The sequence below is a fragment of the Papilio polytes genome, unplaced genomic scaffold (genome assembly GCF_000836215.1).
Source record: "Papilio polytes unplaced genomic scaffold, Ppol_1.0 DF822845.1, whole genome shotgun sequence".
In the NCBI taxonomy this organism is placed as follows: domain Eukaryota; kingdom Metazoa; phylum Arthropoda; class Insecta; order Lepidoptera; family Papilionidae; genus Papilio; species Papilio polytes.
Window position 1 is genome coordinate 1,473,409 of NW_013526359.1, and position 13,710 is coordinate 1,487,118.

The 13,710-nt window shown below is 35.3% G+C and overlaps 1 protein-coding gene and 1 long non-coding RNA gene across 3 annotated transcripts; one reads left to right on the forward strand and one right to left on the reverse strand.

The window, feature by feature from the left end:
* Positions 1-157: 157 nt before the first annotated feature.
* On the reverse strand, positions 158-7,789 carry LOC106105609. Of its 2 annotated transcripts, XR_001225746.1 has the most exons (5): positions 6,906-7,789; positions 6,077-6,461; positions 5,457-5,611; positions 2,020-2,171; positions 158-1,221 (listed from the first exon to the last, which is right to left on the reverse strand). It is a non-coding gene; the product is annotated as an uncharacterized LOC106105609 (long non-coding RNA). The 2 variants fall into 2 exon arrangements; XR_001225745.1 differs by having other exon boundaries at positions 6,077-7,787.
* A 2,942-nt stretch (positions 7,790-10,731) lies between these two features.
* On the forward strand, positions 10,732-12,701 carry LOC106105419 (prothoracicotropic hormone-like). Its single transcript, XM_013285713.1, has 5 exons — positions 10,732-11,500; positions 11,612-11,971; positions 12,178-12,213; positions 12,288-12,407; positions 12,496-12,701. The coding sequence occupies exons 1-5, from the start codon at positions 11,372-11,374 to the stop codon at positions 12,649-12,651; spliced, it is 801 nt and encodes a 266-aa protein (XP_013141167.1). The 5' UTR covers positions 10,732-11,371; the 3' UTR covers positions 12,652-12,701.
* The last annotated feature ends 1,009 nt before the right edge of the window (positions 12,702-13,710 follow it).

Here is a 13,710-nt window from a genome sequence, read left to right on the forward strand (position 1 = left end):
CACTGATGGTATTGTTTTTTTTATTACAACACGTGCTTGTATAAAAAAGGCAACTTACGTCATAAACATAAACATAAACAATGAATTTTATAATGCTTTACTGTAATTTTAATGTATAAATCAAAGTATACTTCATTATAAAATTATTTCTCTTATTTTGTTTATTCATTTTACTGAGCGTGGTTCATTACAAGAAACGAAACCAAAGATACGGATTTTGGCGCGAAATACAAACGAGCTTTAGTTTGAGTCTTGGCGCCACATCACTATCCGAAATCTTCGCTATAGAATAGGAGCTTTGTGCTTGTGAACCTAAAGTGCGTGCTAAAAGTGCTCAACTATTTATTCTACACGAGTCATTGAAAACTTTAAAAGTAGCAATCTTATAGATGTTATTTATGTCATATCTATAATATATCGATGGTAGTATTTTAACACTAATGAAAATACTTTGTTGTCGGTTTTTGGCCCTTGTTTTACAATTTTTCGGCATAACCATGTACCTATAAATGTTTCGATGTCGGTTTATAAACATTAAACAAATCCAGCCATCTTTTGTCGCACACCTTGAAGGGAATGTTGAATGAAATCGAATTGAATATAAAACATTTAAACTAAGACATAGGTATATATTTAATAGAGATGCCACTTTGTAAAACTACCAAAAACCGCAACGAATCCGAACGAGCACGCGATAACAAACAATGCACAATGGATACCGCGCAACAATGAACTATCCATTATGAATACATAATTAGGTAAACTTCTTTATCTTCTCATTTTATTAGCAATATCTACATTTAACCAAATAGTTGGTCTAAATATATCCTTTGCTTACATCACCCTTTTACGAAAAAGGGCATTTAATGTCAAATTACAAACAGGTAGCTCATAGCTCAGTGGTGAAAGCTTTGAAAGCGGGCACCCAAGTATGTATCGATAAATTTTCTAGTTACATCGGTTCGACTATGAAATGAAACATTAATTATTTTCATTTGTTTATAACGCTTTTATTAATAATTGAAATAATAATATAACAGAAATTGAGTAAATGTTAATAAAAGAGCGTTATTTTAAAGTTGATAAGCATAACCTAAAACTGAGTTTAATGTTATTGTGGGTCATGGTCGAGTCGAGAGCGCGGTAGTGGAGCGCGACACAGGGTCCTTAAAGATGATTGCTCCACATATATTAATCATTTCTTGTCCATTAAGACTTCCTCTGTAAACACAAAAAAACACAATCTAATATTAACACAGAGAATTTAACATATTTCACAACTTATTTCGATTCTATTTTCTTAAATTTACTTAAACCAAACCTAAACTATTTTTTAAAATCTATTGTTAATGAGACTTTACATTATTAAGATCGTGTACAAGTACATAGGTCAAATTTACTCCCTTACTTATAATTTTGCATATTTGTAATCGCAATTGCCCTCTGAACCGAGGCATGAATTGACGTTGAAGAAAAAAATAAAACGATAAATTGCAACTTGCCGAGTTAACCCAATAGTGGGAGAGGCGGCTTGACAAATTATCCCCTCTCGTCGACAATAATAAGTAAATCTTGAGAAAGCAGGATGTGGTCGAATTGAAATCGACGTCCTGACTGCATTGATGCAGTAAGTACATAATATATTGCAATCAGCAATCACGCAACATCGTCCCATCCTCTTTTTATTTTCGCCAATAGGGATGTGACTACGAATTTTTACCCAAATACATTGTATCATCACTAGCCGATTAATATTATATTTTTTTTATTATAAAACTAATAACTTTGCATTTTAAGGTGTGTTAACTGTAACTGAACTATCCACCGAATCCGCATTTTATTGATGTAGAAACACAGTTTATATTTACTCTTTTGAAACAAATTACTTAATTAAAAGGTTGTCTATTCAAGCCAATAGAAGTTAGAATTTCTGAAGTTCAGATTTATATTGTAGCTTTAAAATTAATTTCTTTTTAAACATCACTTTATGAATAAAACAAGCAATAAATATAAAACAACCCTAAGCGAGAAAGACATCGACCGGCCGCAACGTCCTCGTCCATTTAATTTACAGTTTCTTTTTTTTCTGTCTGACTCTCCTGTCCTGTCTCCTGGAAATTCGTCGCGACGCTTTTATGCTCTGTGCTATTTTCAACGACATAATGTTAACTCTGGAAAGGAGATGTTATAAATTATTGCTCGTTACCACGACTAAGTTTATGACAAAGTCTGTAAAATATTATGTCTAAATTTAAATCATACCTATAGGTGTATGAGAAATTTCAATACATTACAGTGTTTCCTTTCCCACTGAAATCTTTTCGCAAATTAATGTTGTCCTTAACTTTCTTTTGTTAGTAATAATGACATTTATGTACTGAAAATATTTACATGCTGTATGATCAGATTCTTTCAAACTCTCCATCATACCAAATCTACCAAAATTAACTCAGAAAATTATAAACAATGTAAATACGAATCGGAGATTAGTTTAATATCTGTGATAGACTACATACATTACAATAAAAGAGCTTCTGTTTTAATATATATCGTTCGGCCGCATCTTTACTTAGCTTAGGCGGAGTCGCGGTCAAGCGCTGGTTTATTTATGTAAAAAAAAATATAGACTGCTGATTACGATTGGAGAAATATCTTTCGCCAACCTTCCAATTACTACGATACTTACATGAAACTCCAAGTTTATTTTGGAATTTAAACGTATAAGTCTTTCTATATAGGGAAAATGTTTAAAATAAGTATCACTTGTACTATTGTGGTCAATGTCAAGGTTACCTTCGGCGAACTGACCTACGGAACCTAAATTGATCTTGAACTCGCGCACACTGGCCTCAATTGTGCCCCGTCTAATGTCCCGGTTAACAACCTCTGGTGCCAAGGTGCCTGCAGTTGTTTGCATAGTTAGAGGAAGTCTCAAAACTATTAAATCAACTCGCAAACAACACCGCTATTCATGCATCCATCTCGATCTATTTATTCATTCACAAACAATCTTGTTCTTACGATTCACTCAAATGAAACAACTTTATTTCGCTTTGTATATTTTCAAATGATTTGTCGAATTCAGTTAAAATACATGATGAAAACGAAGAAGATCTAGAAGAATATTCCAGATCCACTGCTCGTTTGCCCACTTCAAAAAACTTCAGACTTGGACTTCCGTGAGTACAAGAGTACACCTTAAAGTAAATTTAATGACGGATGTAAAATATAAGCCCCAAAAAATATTTATCCACGCTGTGACGTAGTTTCGTAAAAAAAATAACTTTGTAGAATTAAAATAAGGATAGTTAATAAGAAATGGTTCCCTTAACTTGAGGGTTTTAGAAGCGAGTTTACTGCGTCATTAAGGACTAATATAAAAAACTATCGCCCTATAAAACGGCTACTATAACTTCAATAATAATTTCAATTACATAGTATTTGTTAATACTTAAAATAGTAAGAATAGTTGCTATGCTAAGTAAAAGATAAACACTAGAAACTTAAACTAGCGATGGTCGTCATTACAAGTTAGCGATATAATATTTAAACTGAGAGGTGAAACTATTTGACATTGATCACCTTATATCTATGAGGTTATCATTCAATTACTTTTTTTTATTATTATATAAACTGCTTTGGAAACATGTACCGTATACATACTGAATGTCTAGGTTTCTTGTGTATCAACAATCAAATGGTTAAAGGGTATTTATTCTTCCTAGGATTAAAAGTTTTAAAATAATATGTCGATAGTCTTTCGATTATGTGTGATTTACTAAAAGAATACAACATACGATAGGTATAACTTTAGACAAACCTGATACACAAAAATCAACTAAAATAGCTATGTTACAAAATTAATGTTTGTTAAAAGAATGTTTTTTTTTATTATGAACACGCAGCAAATACGTGAATAAGCAGTTCATAATTGGCATTAAGTGGTTATCGACTTTCCCGTCAATAAATCTATAGCTACACAAACAAGCGTCGTTTGAAAACCATTACACTAATTTGTCCTATTATTAAGACTACGAGGGAGAGCTAACTACGTATACATGAGTTTTTTGCACAGTCAGAGGGTGGTCCTACCATGCGGGCTCAGCTGCAATACGTTTCGCACACAAGTACTCCCTATACGTAAACGCATCTCTATTTAAAATTTGCGGATGCGCTTTGCACACTGCCTACTTAAGATATCCGCAGTCTTGTATAGTCTTCATTTGAACAAAAGTGAAATACCATTATATGGAAAATTACTTTTATAATCCCATATACCACCCACAGTCTTAACAATACCTCTGTATGAAATATAAATACTACATTTAGTTAGTTATATTGTTCTCAACATAAGTTTTATTAAAGCAAATATATTTGTGACAAAATTTCGTTTTGACACTGTTGTACCTATTGGACTAAGCTTCCGTGGTCCGCAGACTTACGTAATTTTGGCAAAGCTGGAAATTGGACAAGATCTGACTACTGGCGCTAACTTTGTATGCTTCTTTCGATCGATAATCCTATGAACGTAAAGATAAAGGTGTTTTTGAACATATATAATATGTTAGTTGTTAATGATATGATATGAAATATGTCGTGATGAGTCTGGTTGAGGCGAGTGCGGTGCGTGAGCACCGTGCGGCCGGGCCGGCCATTTGCAACGATCGATTGTTTTGGCTGCTGGCAGTCACCTTAATTGCTCGTGAATCAGGACGTCTAGAGCACATTTGTATGGCACGATGTACTAACGCTGTTACTTTTCAAACAAAGGATCTGTTAACTTACGAATTTCAGAAAAAAATACGTTTTAATTTATTCTCATGGATAATCGATATGTGCTTTTGAAGCTAAGATCTTATGAGTCAAAGTCCATACCATAACCATTGAGTTTTTAGCGCTTTAAACACAAACGGTTCTAAACGTTGAGTTCATAGAAGTTTTTATGGCTTTATCAATAGCCAGCATTGCTTGAACTCAGATTAATATCATCCTCGTTTCGACAGATAACATGAATCATCATCATCATCACCAGCTCACTATATGTCCCCACCGAGGGGCTCGGAACCTACCCTAATACGGGGTGACTAGGCCATAGTCAACCACGCTGGCCAAGTGCGGGTTGGTTGACTTCACACATATCTTTGAATTTCTTCGCCGATAGGTGCAGGTTGCATCACGATGTTTTCCTTCACCGTAAGAACGTCGGGTAAATTATGTACATATGAAAATTCGAAAAATCGAAAATCACATTGGTACATGGCGGGATTCGAACCCAAGACCTGTAGATTACAAGTCAAGTGTTCAAACCACTGAGCCACCGACGCTCCATAACATGAATAAATGTTACAAAACAAAGTTTACTTGCGACTTTCTGTCTACGCACGATAAAACAGTCCAATGGAAATTCACATAGTTTTCAAAAGCCGAAATGATAAACTGTTAAAGTATATACCTACCATTATGTTTAAGGCGATGGGTCTGTCTAGGTTACCAGTGCTGTGTTGGAACACGTCGTTAATCCAAATTATTATCGATGTAGAAAAGACTTAACTTGTAGCGTTTCTGCGCGTTTGTGAAGTTTGTCATTTGTTTCTGTGTCTCCTGAACTACCCTAAAAAGAAAGTTAGCGTCAATAAAATTTCAATTTGTAATTAAAATTGATTATTGCATTGTAATTAAAAATATCTACATAAAAATTACTTCCTATTGTTTTTAATTTTTACACAACACCTGTGCAAACTGTAAATACATTTATCTACCGGTGTTCACTGTGGATTTTATATCTGTATCATAAAATATAAATAAACCCCAGACGTCTATATTTATATTTAACACTTACATAATGATCGAGAGAAAGATACAAGTAATTGCTACTTATTTAAGAACAGTAGGCATTTAAATAAAAAGGCAGCTACGATGCGCGCAATAGCATGCCGTCCTTGCTTCGTACGATAAGAAAATGTTATTTATAAAAATGACAAGTAATTCACGCCGGTTGGTACTTTTGCACCTACGCATCCACATTAAACTGTGATGCATTTGTCAGTTTGGTGAAAATAAGAACAGATACACTCACCATTTGTGCTGGCCAGTACGCAGCTGCGTGGAACTTTCTAGAAAATGTATCTAGTATTGTTTCTATCGATAAAAATTAGATTTTCTTTATGATATAAGGTGTCAAACGAGTGAGTGGCCACCTCAATTCGACGAGAAAGCGAAGCGACCGCTGCCCATATATATCCACATATGCGTTGCCTAATCAACGGTGAAGGAGACGCACATAAAGACGACATTTCCCCATCCTATGCATCTCGTCCACCGTCAAATCAGTTTTCCCTTCATCCTTTCCGTATGAGAAAGTGGTGGGAAAGGAAAGAGACTAAAATTAGGCCTAGATAACATTTCTAGCTTCTCAATATAGTAAAACATAAACCAAGTTATCTAAAACACAGCTAAACAATCTGTAATAGATAATTATAAAAAATATAAGGAACATTTTAAAATGAGCATTACAATAATAAATAATTTTTACATATAAATGCGTAGTTAATTTAAAGCTCGAGCATATTACAACCTCGAGATGCAACGTCACGATAACCCAATTGTGGATTATTGAGTTATTGTTTAGTTTGGACAGGATGTGCGACTTGCGGACAAAAATACAATTTACTTAATTTAACATAACGTGGGAAAATACTCATGGCATTTAATTATTCGATTAGCTTTTTATTTATTTTTTTATTTTGACAAATCATCATCTCATTAAATTATTTGTTATTGTTTTTTTTGTGAGTTTGTAAACAATAAACTCAATAACTACTGAGGTAATTTAAAAAAATCTATCATCGTAAGGATGCCTAATTATCCCTGAGTAACATAAGCTATAGCTGAAAAAATAGACTTACTCTATATAACAGAAAAAGTATCGCACATTACTTTTACAGTGCGTGCGAACCTTATCTAGGCTTTTGTCTCGGTCGCTAGTATTAAATGTAGTGTGAGCAGTTAAAAAACAACACTTGAATATTTATATACATGTTTGTTGATAAACCCATTTTAGTTGGAATAAATCTTAGCTCTTTTTCCACACCACCTCAGGGGTAAGAACCAAGGTGCGCTTTTTTTATAGAGGTATCCCCAGTAGGCCTAGTCCTCTCTTGATAAATGCGCGCAGAAGTTCTCAAACCAAATAACAGTTACTTCTTTAACTATTTGATACATTGTAATAGCTTACTCGTAATTATGCAACTGCCTATTCAATTGTTTTAAATTGCTTAGCAACAGCTATTAAACAATTCTCAAAATTAGCTCTAGTATAGGTTTAGATTGTACTTATTATGCTGGCTGGAAATAATGCGGAACTTTGTTATAAAAACCAGTTAAAAATGAATGTAGACAAATCAAATTGGTCCAAAGAATCATTTTCGAAGGAGTCGAGTAGTGTTATTTTGTCGTGAGACTTGTCTTTTAGTAAATGTATTTAAATGTATCTCTCCACAGCCAATCAAAATTCGGATATTGTCATAGTATACGTCGAGATTATTAGGTAATGTGTCAAGAATTGTGTCACCCAGTTACAAGAAGGCGGTGCGTTTGCACGTCGATTAAAATTAGGGTTGCTAAATTTGTCTGATTGTCTCCCAATTTAGCTTGTTATCAAACGTTTTATCAATCATATTTACATTCAAATACGAACAGGAGCATAACTTTAATACATTTTCTCGTTTATTTCTACCAATACTTTTTTACTAAACTAATTATCCAAACATTTGTCTCTACCTTGTAGAAAACTAACAAGGTAGGTCGTCAATAGCAAACTATAAATATGATTTGAATTTTATTTGCGGTATTTTCTACATTTCTATAATTTGAAATAACTATTATTTAGCAATACACTTTTAAACACTATTCTATGTTACTATCGTAATCTGCAACACTAAATTCATCATGTAATAAAATTGTAATTAAAATACTATTGGCAGCCCTGAAAAATTCGCAAGGTAGCGTTGTAAGAGCAGCAAGCAGACTCGGAGTCTGTGGCAGACGCCTACATGTCGCTGTGCTGAGCCAACGCGGCTACTAGCAACATCTCACTTTATATTCTTATCACTTGCGTAAAAATGGCAACGCTACATAAATACGCTCAACAAATACCGTAATTTATTTTATAAACGCTCAATTAAATTTAATTAGTTTCGTATTAAATAATGCAAGTTTTGTTTTTACTATTATTCTTAATAGAGATGATAGATAATAGATGTCTATTTATAAACATACATAAAGACATTTTACTGATATTGTAATAGGTTATGTTTAAGATAAATCCGTCAGACTAAACAAATACCTTGTTGTATTATTATGTGATCATTCGTTTTATTTCTCTATCTTAAATCGCAACTATCTTTCAACATCGCCTTGTAGAGTTGATCAAACAGTTTTAATCAACGCGCCAAAAAGTTCGTGGTGGCGGCCACGTACCCTTCGCACCTTTGAATAAATCTGCAGATCATTCCCAAACATACTTCATACACAGCACACTCCTCCATAACTAAATTCATACAACCATGTACACATGAATAAAACCAATGCACATAATATTTGGCAAATAAGCGTGTTTGTTTCACAAATTATGATAACGATTAACAATGCAAACAATAGTTATGAAGATCTGTACGATGTAAATACATAGAGACAGTAACAAGGTCTTATAATAACCTATCGACAAGTGATAGACTGCAATATTATCTTATTTACTTAAGTCCTACCAATTCCTTTAACATGTTGCTGACATACAAAGTGAACTGTACACTATCGGTTTTGATATGCTAAAATTATAAATAGTCAAATAGGTCACAAGATGTTCGTGGGAATTCTCTGTTGCAAATATTTTTAATTTGGCATTAAGATCAAATTCACGGCCACGAGATTTGTTCTTCAGAATCATTTATTATTTATATTTGAAAGGTCACATTATAAAAATTGCACGGTTATTAAACAATAAGAGAATTTCCGAGGTTATTGTCTTTACAAATTATAACTTATCGTTTCCAGCAATAAAATTGTTTCTGTCTCAAAAGCATCCAGTTTATGCACTGCTTGTATCGATCCTATTAATTGCTCTATTCGCGCAACGCGTCGATGTTAAAATTGACGTTATCAGGAGCGGTCGAAGCCCCTTGGCTTTAGGCAGATCACATATTTGTATGAACTTAGATAGCCTCTTTTCGCATAATAACTGATTCTCTGCATTTTTTATTCTGAACGAGCCTACGTTTACAATTCTTGGCGATTTGCAATTAAAATTATACGCTAATGTAAATGTTATATATTTGTGAATCGGACAATTTGAGGGTGAAAAAAAACTTCAAAGTATTAAGTCCATGTAAATTTGTATTCATCAGACGTATGCCGCGTTCGCGATAGAAATCTGGACATAGTCCCATAGACAATGATACGACGCTTTGAAGTAATCATTAGCTAATTAAAATTGGCGGTGCGTGATGCGATCACGGAGTACGTTACCCACTTATAAGCTGCACACGTGCCTGTCAATGAACTCTGGGCACCATAGCGAGAAACAGTCGCTCGCACGTGGTGCCGGCGAGCGGCGCCCGGCGACCGCCTAGACGTACTCCTACTTGCAAAACCTAGGTGACTCGCGAGCGTACATCGCGGTTCTCTTTTCATTCTTTTCAATACATTTCTAACATTCTGGAGAACGAAGAATGACCAACATATTACATATTCTTTGTTGTAATAGAAACGATTCACTAGGTAATCACTACAAGATGAACTCATGCGTACCTAAGGGCATCGAACCTGGCTCTACATCTATCGCAACCGGCTGGTTGCGCACATCGGTTAGGATACAGGTGCAGATACTAACGGGCAAATATGAGGACGTTGTCTGTGCGGGCCAGGAAGTCGTCCCGCTCGGTGTGCGTGACGAAGGTGCGCGCAGGCGCGGGCGCGTCGGCCTGGACGCCCGGCGGCGGCGGGCGGCGCTCGTAGCGCTCCATCAGGTCGGCGGGAACGCGCGGCAGCTCGCGCCCCGTCGTGTTGGGCGCCTGCGTGAAGCCCAGCTTGGCGAGCAGGCTCTCGCGGATCACCCTCAGGCTGTGCTCGCGCGCGTTCTCGTAGGAGCGGCAGGTGGCACAGACGAGCGGCTCCTTGGGGCAGGTGGGGTCCTGGGCGGTGGCGGCCGCCAGCCACGCGGCCAGCAGCAGCAGGCGCGCGGGCCTGGCCCGCGGCCCGCGCGACGCGCCCAGCGGACGCGTGGTGCGGCAGAGCGGGAGGCGGCGAGCGCGGCGAGCGATGTGCGGCCGCGGGCGGCGCGTGCGACACTGGCCGCCGCCACTGCGCTGCGCGAGCGCCCGGCCCGCTGCGCCCGCGCGCCCCGCCCTGCCCCGCCCGCTCGCGCCGCCCTCGGCCGCCGCACACCCTCGCGCCCTTGCCCTCACGCCCTAGCGGTCGGGAAAGCGCCGCCCGCCCAACATTTGCAATGCTACAATGTTCACAACTTTATTCCGCCAACTTCGTTAAAATTTGTTTGAATGTTTAACTATTTTTACATCTTCCATAAGCTCTAAACAATATTTAACACGCCACAAATTTTATTAATTAGGGTTATTGTACATAATAACATAAAAATGTTTATATGAAAATGGCTTATAATAAATTTGATCTTAATGCCAAATTTGTAATAATATTAAACATACGACGGTCTTGCCTTTTTCTGAAAAAATACCTACTAAATTAAATAGAGAAGTTAGTTTACAACAGATTTATTTATACACCGCACAGTTGATACAGTCGGCCAATTTGTTTTGTAAAGACTAAATATTTTGACGGAACACTAAAGAAAAGATACTTATAGCTACGTGGGTTTCAATGGCCACGCCAGCTACGCTTAATTTTAGTTTGCCTTGGAGAAAAATGCAACCACTGATGAAGCTAAAATAATTGCACATATGATGTAGATAAATTATTAACGATTATATTTTGTAAATGAAAAGTAACGTCACAAATGAAAAAATGCTTACATGAACTGCAACTATACTAATATGACTCTAACTTACCAGTTAGTGTCCACATTTCATCGCTTTAGGTGATTTTCCAATAAAAAATATTATTCCATTGCTGTTTGAGGTAAAGAAATCCATTTTTCCACACAAAATGGAGGGTTATAAACTTAATAGAGATTATTTGAATAAAAGTATTATCTACTGACTTGATATCATGTTTCGTTTGTACTCTAATATATACGGGGTGGCTTAACAAAGCCTGTCACCTCTATTGTTATACTCCTATCACCTGATTATTACCAAAGTATCTTTAATTACGCCTTTGATATAAGATTTTCTTTCTGCTAATGGATCTATTCTCAGATATGTCAATCAATTTATCATATATAAGTCGAGGAAAACTATCTTCACGACATAGTATTCGTTTGAAGATAGTAGAGAGCAGTACTAAATACGAATTTTCTGTATATAACATGGTAAGTTATATTATGTTTAAGCAATAAAACCTTACGGTAAAAAGCTAAACGCCAATAATACATATTTTAATTTGTTTCAATTCTGTAAGTGTAATTTTTTTATTGTTCCAGGAAATAAGATGTTTAAGCGTTACCCGAATTTGCGGAGTTTTTCTACTTATTACTCAATTATGTATAACCATATCTGCTATGCAGAAAACTCCCGACGTTAACGAATTCACTTTGGAAAATCAAAGAACACATAGACGACAGAATTATGTTAGAAAGAGAGCGATGGATGATGGAATGCCGACCAGTATTGATGAATCCGAGGCATATTCTGTTGATTACATCGATACTGAAACGAATTTAGACGAACTACCGTCTCTAATAGTTGACTATGCGAATATGATCAGAAACGATATTATTTTATTGGACAATGTTGAAACAAGATCTCGAAAGCGCGGCAATTTAAAGTTTAAAAGGGACGATGTAAGTACACATCAACTTAGTAGTTAAGTCACATTAACATAGTAATCCACGAAAAGTACAACGTTAGGAAGAAACATCGTTTCGACATATTTTCGACGCAATTGCCAATCTTGGAAGATTGAAATGTTCAGTTTGAACATCGGCGATGTGACGTCATAAATGTTCATACTTTTGTCAATATCTAATGATTTTTTGTCTCTCTTTAGCAAGTACCTTGCAGTTGTGAACGCAAACCGGACGATGTAAGTACGCCTATTCGTGTGAAATTCTATTATACTTTGAATACTATCATAACGGCCATATTTAAACTTTACAGAACGAAAAGGAGACAACATTGATTGACTTAGGTATGGAATATTTCCCAAGATACATTGAAAAGAAATTTTGTGCAAGTCTCTGCCCACCTTCATATAGATGTCAAGAGAGTTTATACAACGTATGTATCCTTCATTAAACTTTTCCAGTTAGATAACTCAAATAGAATCTGCTGTCTTTTTCACAAATAGTTTTTTTTATTATTTCAGCTAACGATTTTAAAGAAGAAAGGATCTCCAGATAGGGATGACGAAGTGTTACTTCATTTAGACATGCCACGAGATCTCAAGAATCATTACGTGGCTATAAGAAAGCCTATTACCACTGGATGTGTTTGTACCAGGGACTTTGTTGAGTACCACTGAATTATTCAATGAAATTTTAACAGAATTGCTATGTGAATTGATGATGTAATAAATTGGTCTTATAATGAAAATATGTATTCTTACTATAATAAATACCATGTCGTATTGTTTAGTGTAATAAAAAAATAAAAAATTTAAATACTTATATTTATTTATCCAATTAATATCAAATTTTGAAAATTATGTATTGAGGAGATTTATAAAAAAATAAAAATAATATCTTCATATCTATATTACAACAAATAAATCTCATTACAAAAATTGTCTGTCCAGTGTTTATTTGTTTTCGACCTTAAGTTCTGCTCCTTAAGTCCCACGTTGAGAGGTAACACAGTCATAAAAAAGTCTTTTAAACAAAATAGTTTCATCGACGGAGAATAAAATTTAGCACTCGCGACCTAACTAGCTTATATTGTGTTTTGTAACACTTGTAACATACCATCTCTCATCATATATATCGTTGGGTAAAAGGCTATTTGTTTTAAGAGCCATTAGTTCACGAGAGCCATTTAAAGTCTTCATTTAAAAAAAAAACAAACCCTGAAAATAATTTCAATTGAAAGATTTTTAGACCGGTTCTAGATTAAAATTACTATATTTCTGCCTACTTTATTAATTATTTCATATTTTAAATATATGAGTCAATATCGCGTAAAATGGCGGTTGTAATAAATAGCCTTTCACCCGTCGATACCATTATTTTTGAAAAAAAAAAAAAAAACAACAATAACGTTCCATACACATATTACAACACTCGAAATCCACAGTTATACCAACAAATAGGTACTTCCCGTACACAACATACTATCTTAATGACGTCACAGCATATTTGTATATTGTAAAAAATACAACATTATAAATTCATCGTTAAAACACATCGATATAAAATTTTCATACACGTAGTTAATTTTTTACCAATCGATTTGCAGAAATGGGACATTGAATGATGGAAAAAAATTAAACACATTGTAACTTACTGCCTCTTTGTCTATAGTTTTGCAAAAGCTGTCCATTGAATTAAGCTTAAGCATTAATTTTAGATAAGTACAACAATTATTT